This window comes from Mesoplodon bidens, assembly GCF_964165515.1.
Source record: "Mesoplodon bidens genome assembly, chromosome: X".
In the NCBI taxonomy this organism is placed as follows: Eukaryota; Metazoa; Chordata; class Mammalia; order Artiodactyla; family Ziphiidae; genus Mesoplodon; species Mesoplodon bidens.
In genome coordinates, this window is record NC_138163.1 from 114,644,631 (window position 1) to 114,657,291 (window position 12,661).

At 37.5% G+C, this 12,661-nt stretch overlaps 1 protein-coding gene across 1 annotated transcript in view; it reads right to left on the reverse strand.

Moving 5' to 3' along the window:
* Positions 1-12,661, reverse strand: part of IL1RAPL1 (interleukin 1 receptor accessory protein like 1) — a gene marked incomplete at both ends in the record, with an annotated part of 1,089,842 nt that overhangs the window by 41,568 nt on the left and 1,035,613 nt on the right. The window contains 2 exons of the mRNA XM_081223323.1: positions 773-918; positions 3,606-3,738. Coding sequence (XP_081079449.1) covers positions 773-918; positions 3,606-3,738 — 279 coding nt within the window. The remainder of the gene's footprint in view (positions 1-772; positions 919-3,605; positions 3,739-12,661) is intronic.

Genomic DNA, 12,661 nt, shown 5'->3' on the forward strand with positions numbered 1-12,661 from the left:
GACAAATAATTCACTAGTGAATTATTATTAATCATGGGAGGATATTACACATGTGAAACTTATCCAAGGCAGAAAAAAACGTCAAAAAGAACTACAACGGGGAATCCATTGGACATAATTCTTACACTCAAGGAACAACCTTCCAATAAGGAGCACAATCTTTGACTTAAAACTGTCCTGGTTATTTTTAATTGGTTTGCCTATTTCTAATAATAAAGAGTAGCATCTAACTAAATACTTCCTGTGTACAGGCTCCATGCCAAGCTCTTCACATTTATTGTCTTCTTTCATCCTTAAAACACACTGAAGAGTTGATATTATTATTTTCCCCATTCCATATTATCGGGAAACTGAAGCTTAAGGAAGTTAGATATCATTCCTAAGGTTATATAGGTGGTATTAAAACAGAGCAAGGGGGACTTCCCTGGTGGCCCAGTGGTTAAGACTCCCCGCTTCCACTGCAGGGGGAATGGGTTCAATCCCTGGTGGGTTCGATCCCTGGTCCCAGAACTAAGATCCCGCATACCATGAGGCACGGCCAAAACAAACAAGCAAACCAACAAAAAAACAGAGCAAGGAATCTAAGTTTGACTCTAGTGTATGAGCTAGTCACCTATCTGCTGTGTTACATGTTTTGATGGCCCTAATGCTAATGTAATTATTTTATTTGGGATAAATTTACGTAAAAAAATTAAAAAACTTTTTGCTTCCCAATTATTTCCCTTCCATTAAAGGTTAAGTCAACCACTCAAGCTTAGAAGGTTACACTCACCTCGTTTGTGAAGGAGAACACTGGCATGCCGACGTCCATTTCCATTTTCAACATAACAGGAGTAATTTCCCAAGTCACCTTCTTCTACAGAGTCCACAATTAATGAGATGGAAACTTCCTGTTCCCCAAGATGCTCCTTGAGGATTCTAAAATATAAAGCAAAACGAAACAAAAAACCCCACACAAACATACACATACATGAAAAAGAAAAACATTTAGATGAATCTGAATCTGATGTGAAAAAACCTACATCATCTGTGCTTCAAATTTGGTCATGGATTAATGCTATCTTAATTAAATTATATCATGCCCTTTTCTTCTTCACTTCTAATAAGGAAGCTTGTCTTTGTAGATGCTAATGAAGTTGCAGTTAATTATCTCTCTTAGCAGGACAATCACACTGTGATAATAAAGAGGTGAGAGAGACCTTGAAGAAAAGTTTACAAATTGCTTTCCCTTTAAGAAGAAATATGATGTAAGGGTGAGATAAGAAATTCTAATGTATTCAGCTGGAGGACTAATTATCTATCAGGTTAATTTAAAAAAATAAAAGGAAAAATAGAAAATTTCTGAGCTATTTTGACATTTCAATTGAAACCTCTAACCTGGCTTTTTTTTTTTTAATGGTGTAAATCAATTCCTATTTTAAAAGAAACATGAAATTACAAAACTGTAGACTAAATGTTCTGATGAAGCGTTTAATTCTGACATTTAAAATTAATGGTAAACGCTCACTAATCTCAGTGTCAAGGATTTTAGCAATCTTTTTAGAACAAATGGAAAACTTCAAAGTAAGCCTCCCTTTCCTTGCTCACAAAGTTTCCACCTCTACCCTCCCACCTGCTTGGGAACTCATCTCTGCACAATACTTCCTAATGCAGAATTAAAGAAAAATACCTTTCTAGAACATTCCCTGAGCACTCACAACTGGAGAGAGGGGAAAAGTTAGGAGGTTTATTATCCTTCTTTAACTTTAGCATTTCAGAGTGTATGGGTATGAGATAATATTGAAGTTTGGAACATGAGAAATGGCAGAGGAACATTTTAGTACATATTGGAGAATTTCTCATCTGGGCATTTCAGAACCCAACTGCAGTGCAATATTCTTGTGTATTTGTTGCCAGGAAGAAAATTCCAGTAGAAATAATCTTATATGACAGTTCTATAGGTTTTTATTTTCTATCGAAAACCTTTTTCTCTTATACCTTTGATCAAGTTTTAAAAGTCCTCACATTTAAGAAGAAGAATTTGGTTAAAATGCTCATATATACCCAGAAGAAGCAATCTTTGGATGGGAGAATGTTTACAAATGATCAGTATTTTGATTCACTTATAGCTTATTTATTAATATATTTGCCAATTTACATTATGATTAAAAATAAGTATCTGTGTATAAGCATACTTTGGGTCATAATTGAATACCTCAATATTTAAAAGTAAATGAACAAATACATTAATTATTTTTTTAAAAAAGAAGCAAGAGGCTTAAGCATGATGCCCTCAAAATCGATTGTATTTTAATGATTATTCACTATTATTCCCACTATATTAATGTTTAGACCTTAAAGTCAGACTAAAAAAGGTGATAAAGACATTTTTTGTATCCTTTATCATTCCTATCAAGTACTTTATAGTCAACATGATGCCTAAAATATGTAAAAACATATAAAAGGAAGTTAGAAAGATTGCGTTTGGTTGAATCCTAGAAACCTGTTAATATCTTCTCTCAACAATTAAGAAAAAGAGCTCTTATAAACCGAAGGCGTAATATCACATTTTCCATGTTTTTTTAAACATCTTTATTGGAGTATAATTGCTTTACAGTGGTGTGTTAGTTTCTGCTGTACAACAAAGTGATTCAGCTATACGTATACATATATCCCCATATCCCCTCCCTCTTGCGTCTCCCTCCCACCCTCCCTATACCACCCCTCTAGGTGGTCACAAAGCACCAAGCTGATCTCCCTGTGCTATGCGGCTGCTTCCCACTAGCTATCGGTTTTACATTTGGTAGTGTATATATGTCCATGCCACTCTCTCACTTCGTCCCAGCCTACCCTCCCCACTCCCCGTGTCCTCAAGTCCATTCTCTACGTCTGCGTCTTTATTCCTGTCCTGCCCCTAGGTTCTTCAGAACCTTTTTTTTTTTTTTTTTAGATTCCATGTATATGTGTTAGCATACAGTATTTGTTTTTCTCTTTCTGACTTACTTCACTCTGTAGGACAGACTCTAGGTCCATCTACCTCACTACAAATAACTCAGTTTCGTTTCTTTTTATGGCTGAGTACTATTCCATTGTATATATGTGCCACATCTTCTTTATCCATTCATCTGTTGATGGACACTTAGGTTGCTTCCATGTCCTGGCTATTGTAAATAGTGCTGCAATGAGCATTTTGGTACATGTCTCTTTTTGAATTATGGTTTTCTCAGGGTATATGCCCAGTAGTGGGATCGCTGGGTCATATGGTAGTTCTATTTTTAGTTTTTTAAGGAACCTCCATACTGTTCTCCATAGTGGCTGTATCATCTGATCTCAGACATTTTCCATGTTTGATGCTATTTTGCTCTGTCTCACACTCAGTTTATTCCTTAGTGAAAAACTCCTTTTTAATTCTCTTAAATTCTTTGCAAATGGCACTCCTGTTTGACAATTTCATAGTCACTCTCTCAAGAGTATTTTGCCTCTTTGCCACTAAGTGTTGCAATATTTTTATTATAATAGTAAAACACTCCCCCAAACCTCTTCTTTTCTTTTAGTTCACTTTCTATTCACTAAGAGAACAAATGTTAATCTTGATTGTACAAGTTAAAAGACAAAAATTACTTTACCTAATGTCACTTTCCCAAACTCGATTTTCATCCAGATCTTCAATAAACTTCTCTCCTTTCATCCAGTATATTAAAGGACTGACATCTCCACTGTACCCAAAGAAAGCTCTGCAGGTTAGATTAGCTGAATCGCCTGTTGAGAGAAGTGATGAAAATGTGTTATAAAACTGTCTGTACGCTCTTATTTTAGGCAAAGTGGCAGGTAACATTTTAATCACTTCATTGTTTTAATGAAACGTCTTTCTAAAATCACATTTTTCAGATGTTTTCTATCTTCGTCAAATTCATGTGGGCTTTTGACAGCTTATTTAGTGGAAAATGAATTACTTATAAGATTTTGAAGAACACTGGTCGGTTATTTCATAGAAGGTTCTTCCATTTAAGTTTGCCTGATTTTTCCACATGATTAAATTGAGGTTATGAATTATTGGGAATTCTACCATGGAGGTGATGTGCCCTTCTCAAAGCATGATATCAGACAGTACATAATGTTGATAATATAAGATTTTATAAAGCAGGTAGAAGATGTTTCTCAGTCCTGAATGTGGGAAACAGAAAGAGAACAAAATCTTTTCATGGGAGAGAAATGAAACTGTAAAATGCAGGATCCCCTAAAAATGTTATTAAAATATTTGTACTATATGAGGAATAGTATTTTAATTAAGGAAACCAACACACACTCAGGTAAAAAAGTGCATTAAAATACAAATGAACAACTCCTGAGAATAAATATTTGGGATGTTTATAAGATGTAAAATCAGTAACACTACTGTGGAGATGAGTTTCTTCCAATATGCTACTCAAGAGAGACCACTATAATGGTAAATATAGATTGGTTGATTACTTAATAAGGTACGTGGAGGTCCCTGACTGAAAAGTGGAAGCAAATTTAATGCCTGCAAATAATAAGGCGTATTTCTGGACAGGTAATGTGATTTTGCAAACACCTGGTTTCCCCAAGCCTCAGGTGGCATTAGAGAACTGAAATATACCAGTCCCATTATAGATTTAAGATCTTGCTGTCTCCAAGTAGAGCTAGAAAATGTGGGGTGGGATAGAGACCTGTAGGGACCTACTCCAGCTTGGACTAGAGCAGAGGAACTCACAAGGATGAGGACTCCATGAAGGGCTGAAAACTAGGCTCCAGGGATACCTTTATAGGCATCTGAAGTAAGGAAACTTTCTTCATTTCATAAATTCCTGAGAATATTCTAGAGGACTCTGACAACTCTGACTTTCAGGTGAAGAGAACGAGGTTCCTAAAGACTGGAAGCCTCACAGCTAAGCTATGAGTTAATAGTGCACATCTTGTGAAACTGGGCTTACAAGTGATTCTACAATATGAACCTAGAGCAAAGCACAATGCAGTTACAGATGCATTCTTTCTAGGTCCTGGTATGGGTCAACCTATATGTAAACTTTATTCTCCAAGTTCCACAACAAGAAAATTTTTATTGGATAAAATTCATAGTATTATTTTACTTATGTCCACTGTGTAAGAAAAGTTCATAACTGAGTTCTTGCTGTTCTATTATTTCTAAGATGCATGATATAGCCTTTCCTTTTATGTTATACTTGTTTATGTCTGAATGTTCTCCAAGTAAGTGATTCCTTATGGACTTTGATTCTATATACAATAACCGTTATTAGTGACCAGATAAGTCAAGTCCAGAAAATGTCTACAAACTTTTAAGAGGCAAAATGCAGCTTTAAATAGGTTCCTTTACTATTAATCTTTTTTGTTGCTTTAAAATTTATCCTTCTTTCATCTTTTTTTTAATACAGCAGGTTCTTATTAGTCATCAATTTTATACACATCAGTGTATACATGTCAATCCCAATCGCCCAATTCAGCACACCACCATCCCCACGCCCCCGCGTCTTTCCCCCCTTAGTGTCCATATGTTTGGTCTCTACATCTGTGTCTCAACTTCTGCCCTGCAAACCGGTTCATTTGTACCATTTTTCTAGGTTCCACATACATGCGTTAATGTACGATATTTGTTTTTTTCTTTCTGACTTACTTCACTCTGTAGGACAGTCTCTAGATCCATCCACGTCTCAACAAATGACTCAATTTCGTTCCTTTTTATGGCTGAGTAATATTCCATTGTATATATGTACCACTTCTTCTTTATCCATTTGTCTGTCGATGGGCATTTAGGTTGCTCCCATGACCTGGCTATTGTAAGTAGTGCTGCAGTGAACACTGGGGTGCATGTGTCTTTTTGAATTATGGTTTTCTCTGGATATATGCCCAGTAGTGGGATTACTGGATCGTATGGTAATTCCATTTTTAGTTTTTTAAGGAACCTCCATACTGTTCTCTATAGTGGCTGTATCAGTTTACATTCCCACCAACAGTGCAAGAGGGCTCCCTTTTCTCCACACCCTCTTCAGCATTTGTTGTTTGTAGATTTTCTGATGATGCCCATTCTGACTGGTGTGAGGTGATACCTCATTGTAGTTTTGATTTGCATTTCTCTAATAATTAGTGATGTTGAGCAGCTTTTCATGTGCTTCTTGGCCATCTCTATGTCTTCTTTGGAGAAATGTCTATTTAGGTCTTCTGCCCATTTTTGGATTGGGTTGTTTGTTTTTTTTCTGTCTCCCCTGGGGTCACTGCTCCTTCCCCTGGGTCCTGATGCGCACACTACTTTGTGTGTGCCCTCCAAGAGTGGAGTGCCTGTTTCCCCCAGTCCTGTCGAAGTCCTGCAATCAAATCCCACTAGGCTTCAAAGTCTGATTCTCTAGGAATTCCTCCTCCCGTTGCCGGACCCCCGGGTTGGGAAGCCTGACGTGGGGCTCAGAACCTTCACTCCAGTGGGTGGACTTCTGTGGTATAAGTGTTCTCCAGTTTGTGAGTCACTCACCCACCAGTTATGGGATTTGATTTTACTGTGATTGTGCCCCTCCTACCATCTCATTGTGGCTTCTCCTTTGTCTTTGGATGTGGGGTATCTTTTTTGGTGAGTTCCAGTGTCTTCCTGTCGATGATTGTCCAGCAGCTAGTTGTGATCCTGGTGTTCTCACAAGAGGGAGTGAGAGCACGTCGTCCTACTCCGCCATCTTGGTTCCTCTCCCACTATTAATTTTATACGTATTTTCTAAATATTTTAATATGGAATCCTCCTCCCTTGGAGAATATTTACCTTACACAATGCATAATTGAATGTCAATCTTACTGATTGGAAACCACAAATTTCTATGGGAAGTGTCAATCCAATGTTACAAAACAATTTTAAATCCAATATTCTTTGCTTTTACATTTTTATAAGAGCACTAGCTTTTACATAACTCAACTGTTATAGTGTCAAGGCAGTCATAAGTTCAACAGTAAATCTCAAAATACTACATAGTGTGATGATTAATATCACATGCCAACAGAATCAACATATATTACAGAGTTTAAAAATTTCCGTATCAATAATTCACACAATCTGTGTTTAAGGGATCACGGTTTCGCTTTTAGGTAGGAGTTAATGACTAGAACTCATAAATAGAAATCTCCAGAAATTATCTAATTTTCCATTACAGTTTTACTAAATTTGGGAGATTATAAATAATGATCATGTCATTAGCAACTCAGCCTGATGTTCCTTAGCAGAGAAGTCAACTGAATCCCTCATTGGGACCTGAATTTTTCTCTCTTGTCACCATTCTACCTTCCCAGATCAAGTGATTTTCCGTTACCTAATTCCTCATTTCTCTCACCTATTAGCCTTGCGCTGCCACACCTGGCTTTTGACTACCTACCTTGCCTTGACCTCCAGTACTAGGGGTATCTGCAGTGCTATGGGGGCACCTAGGGGAAATCTGTGTGGACTTGGGTTGGGCTGGCTGTGGGTCAGAGAGTGGAATTCATGGAAGGAATAAAAGAAGGTGGAGGGAAACACAGAAAATCACTCCAGGTAGAGATGATAGAGCATGAGTGAGAGAATGCCAGAGAACTTTGGAGGAAATAAGTAACTTCACAGTGGCTGAAGCTAAACTGTATGTGGGAGGTAGAGGAGGGAGGAAGATTTGGGGGAGAACAGAGCACTGATGATACCAGAGCAGTGGCAGCCTTAATCTTCCATGTAGGCCATGTTGAAGATTTGGAACTTCCGTTTAAGGGCAATGCTAAGGTGGGGAAAGGTTTCCAGTAGGAGCCTGACATAAGCACACCTGCAGTCTAAAGAAATCACTCTTACTGTATTTGCAAAACTGGGATTGGATCAGAGAGAATCAAGAAGGACTGCAAATTCTACAATACTTTGGGGCCATATAAGGAGCAGTCACTGCAAAAATAGGATTATTTCCACGTAATTTCTTAAAAGGACAAAACACAGCTAACAGCAGTGACTACAGATCACTGTGATAATAGGAAGCCTCTCAAAGCAGAGATTACAAGGAAGTCTGATAAGGTACAAATGTATATTTTTTTATTTTTTTTTTATTTTTATTTTTATTTTTTTTTAATTTTATTTACTTATTTATGGCTGTGTTGGGTCTTCGTTTCTGTGCGAGGGCTTTCTCTAGTTGCGGCAAGTGGGGGCCACTCCTCATCACGGTGCGCGGGCCTCTCATTATCGCGGCCTCTCCTGTTGCGGAGCACAGGCTCCAGACGCGCAGGCTCAGTAATTGTGGCTCACGGGGCTAGCCGCTCCGCGGCATGTGGGATCTTCCCAGACCAGGGCTTGAACCCATGTCCCCTGCATTGGCAGGCAGACTCTCAACCACTGCACCACCAGGGAAGCCCCCTATTTTTTTATTTTTATAATTTACCTGCATCACTGTGTGTGTGTAGGGGAGAGAGACAGACAGATTGAGTTGCCAGCTGCTTCTCAAAATAATCAGGATAGAAAGTCAACTTGAGTAGAGATCTATTCTGTGAAGAGATTTCTGAATTGTTTCTCTTGATGATACCTATTCATGTGGCTGAACAAAAGGTACCACTCCTGTTCTTATGCATAGCTCTGTTCCTAGGAGCCCAGCGGAATCATTCCTGAGAGAAGGCCAGGTGATGGATGTCAGGCTCACCTGAGACTCTCCGACTGCCTAAGTGTTGGGGAGGAAAGCTGAGTCCATCTAGTACTTTTCATTTGGGAAATGGTGGCTAATCACATGAGTATGCTGTTAGGAGCTGTGACCTCGGACCCCAAGTGTGTATTACCTGTGTTTGAAAGCAGAAATAAACAACTATCATCCCTTTCCCTCAGGCTGAATAAAAACCAGGCTTCCCTGGTGGCGCAGTGGTTGAGAGTCCGCCTGCCAATGCAGGGGACACGGGTTCGTTCCCTGGTCCAGGAGGATCCTATGTGCCGCGGAGCGGCTGGGCCCGTGAGCCATGGCCACTGAGCCTGCGCGTCCGGAGCCTGTGCTCCACAACGGGAGAGGCCACGACAGTGAGAGGCTTGCGTACCGCAAAAAACAAACAAACAAACAAACAAACAAACAAACAAACAAACAGGAGTGGATAGAATATCATGGGGCAGGGTGGGGCCTAGGGAGAGATGATGCACTTCCACTCAAGAAGGATAGATGGAGATTCATAAGCACAACTAGGAAAATTAGGAAAATATAATTAGCAAATTTTGGTTAGAAAGTTAATTAGGCAATTAGGAAACAGGAATTAGGAAAATAAAAATAATATGACTGTGTTTGTAACTCAGGCTGATGAAGCAGGACATGCCAGTTACATAACAGGATTTTAGCATCTGAGTTTTATGAGTAGTCCATCCATGATCTATTTCACATTCTCATGCTTTTTAATGTTATATTCTTCGCTTTAAATTCTCCTCATTTCCACCTAGTAAACTACTCCTCATCCATTAAGTCCCAACTCAAATAGCACCTCTTCAAAAGACTGACTTGGCTTTTCTAGGAATAGTCAGTCACTCCGTCTTTTCTCCCCTCTAGCTCTTGGGACATATCTGTACTTTATCATAATATATTCCTCACAATAGTTGGTTTGTTTGCATGTCTAGTCCAGCAACTAGGATATTCACTCCCCAAAGGCAGAAATTACATCTGTAACTACCTTTGTATATTACTAGGACCCATTACAGTGTGTTGAATATATTAGCAACTCAATAAATAATTTCAAATTAATTAATAACCTGCTTAATATCTCTTGTACTTGCATTTTTCCTTGATTCCTTTTTTCAAAGCTTCATTAATTAAAGGTTACATGTCTCCAGCCTATCTCAACAGGCCAAGTCTATCTTGTAAACTAGTCTTCAACGTTCAGGTGTTAATTATCTTGTGGGTCGGAGCTGGCTCACACCAGCCTGTTAAGAATCAGCTATTACATTTTTCAGAAATTCTTTAAGAAGGTTGTTAAACACAGTCATTATTAAAAATTAAATTATAGAAACGTATTAATTAAATATACTATGTTAAAAACTAAGGTAAAAGATACCCCAAACTCTAACCCTCCTAGTTATTTTTCCATATTCTTCTTCTATGGTATTGGTATGGCAGAAATACCTTATAATAGTGTATTATTGCACATCTCTTCCCAAATGCACATTAAGTGAGATTATGTTGGTAGCCAGCAATCAGCCATGGCGAGAGTATTTACCCCACGAATTGCCAAATGCTACAAATCAGGCTATGATTTACTGTTTTGCTGATTGTCTGTACTTAAGACAATATGGAGAAAATGTTAATAATGCAGATTAAACTTCGAAGTGTCATGTCTATAGCTGTTACATTGGTAATACTGCAAACATAAACAAATTCCTCTGGCATCCAAAAATTACCATCTAATTCATCAAAGGATTTGCTTACATCACTAATGAACAAATGAAGTTCTGACATACATCTCCCATGTTTCACTCTTATTTTCCAATATAAATGAAAATATCAACCACCTATATGGTGGTGTAATTCTCAGAATGACACTGGGAGAACCAACTGTTAAACATTTACCAGCACACCACTTTCTATAAAGTTGTTTTTCAAAGATATTGCATGCATATTTTTAATACCTCTTTTGAGGTATATTTCACATATCCTCAATTCACCCACTTAAAATGTACAATTCAATGGTTTTCAGTATATTCGCAGAACTGTGCAACCAGCAGCACAGTCATCTATATGAGACTTTCATCACCCCAGAAAGAAATCCTGAACCAATTAGCAGTCACTAGTCAGCTCCTCCCAAACCCCTGGGCCTTGGCAACCACTCACCTACTTCTACTTTCTGTCTCTATGGACTTGCCTATTCCGGATATCTCATATAAATGAAACCATACAGTATGTGGCTTTTTGTTTCTGCCTTCTTTTGATTAGCTTAATGTTTTCAAGGTTCATCCATGTCAGAGTGTGTATCAATACTTCATTCCTCTTTATGGCTAAATAATATTTCATTGTATGGATATACCACATTTTGTGTATCCATTCATCAATTGATGGACATTTGGGTTGTTTCCACTCTTTGACTATCATGAATAAAGCTGCTTTGAACACTCTTGTACAAATTTTTGTGTGGACATATGCTTTCATTTCTCTTGGTTATATATCTAGGAATGGAACTGCTGCGTTATAATTCTATGTTTAAATGTTTGAGGAATTGCCAAACTGTACTCCAAAGTGGCTGTACCGTTTTACATTCTCACCAGGAATGTGTGAGAGTTTTAATTTCTCCACATGCTTGCCAGCATTTGTTACCTGTCTTTTTGATTATAGCCATTCTAGTGAATGTGAAGTAGTATTTTTGTGGTTCTTACTATTAATATTAAACCAAAAATTTATTATTACATATAATTATTTTATTAATAACCAGTGTTGTTCAAAATTATAAAAACACTATCAAGATAAAAGGGTTTTTATTAGACCACAGAGTGTAATTATCAATATCATACCTAAAATGCTTACTTCCCCACTGTTGTGTTATAGGCCCTGTGATGTATTTATAATTTTAGTTGAGAATTTATAGGAAGTGAATAAACTATTGAAGGCTTATGCTTTTAAAGAAAAATGACATAAATGCTCAGAAATTGTACCAGACTTAACTCCAGGCAATGTGTTATCAGAACTGAATTATGACCTGGAAGCAAAAATTAATTTCACATAATACAAGAAAAAAAATTGGGATTTATTAAAGAGTTAAATATTATTATAAAATGTATATACTATCTAGGAGAAAATATATTATTTTATAAATCTGCAGAGGAAAAAAAATCTTTTCTTAGAATTAGAGCCTAGAAATAACAAGAAAGTTCATGACTGACAGATTTAAATATACAATTAGAAAAGCTTCAGTAGAACAGAAAATAATACAAAGAAAATTAAGACAACAGTGAATGATCACGAATTTTTCCTTATTGTGTTTGTTGTCTAATGTGTATCTGAGTATGCTTTCAATTACAAAGGAAAAACAATAAAAGGATACAGCACAGTGCCTAGAAAAATCATTAATAGATTATTCCAGATATTCGACTTTAAAATAATCGCAGCCAGATTTTTGTTTTTGGCTGCACCATGCGGCATACAGGATCTTAGTTCCCTGACCAGGGATGGAACCCGTGTCCCCTGCAGTGGAAGCACGGAGTCCTAACCACTGGACTGCCAGGGAAGTCCCCATAGCCAGATTTTGATAGCAACTAGAGGAAAGGTTATTAGTATTGCAACTCCTCATGCTACCACTAACCTTGTTTCTTCTAGCAAATTTCCACTAACTTTCAGGCCAGAGTTTATTTTATACACTCATATGTTCTACAATATCATTTAGTTTAGATGAATATGGCTTCAGATGTTATATTTTTTTCTTTACTGAAGCCAGTAAGTCTCGAACTTACTGTCAAAAAAACTTACTCCCACTCTCCCAAAACCAGATGTTGACTCAGCAAGTGTATAGGGTTCCAGGGATTTTCATTTTTAACAAGCACTCCCAGGTGATTTTCATGCAAGTGGTTACAGTTAACTGTCTGGAACAATTTCTTTTTACCTTGAACTCTGTTTAAATTGGAGTTGGGGCCGAGAAAAGCAACAAGATTGAAAAAACATTCCGTCAGGGCTTTTAAGTAGGAAGCAAGGACAGGGAGTCTAGGAAAGAGGGTTCCTAATAA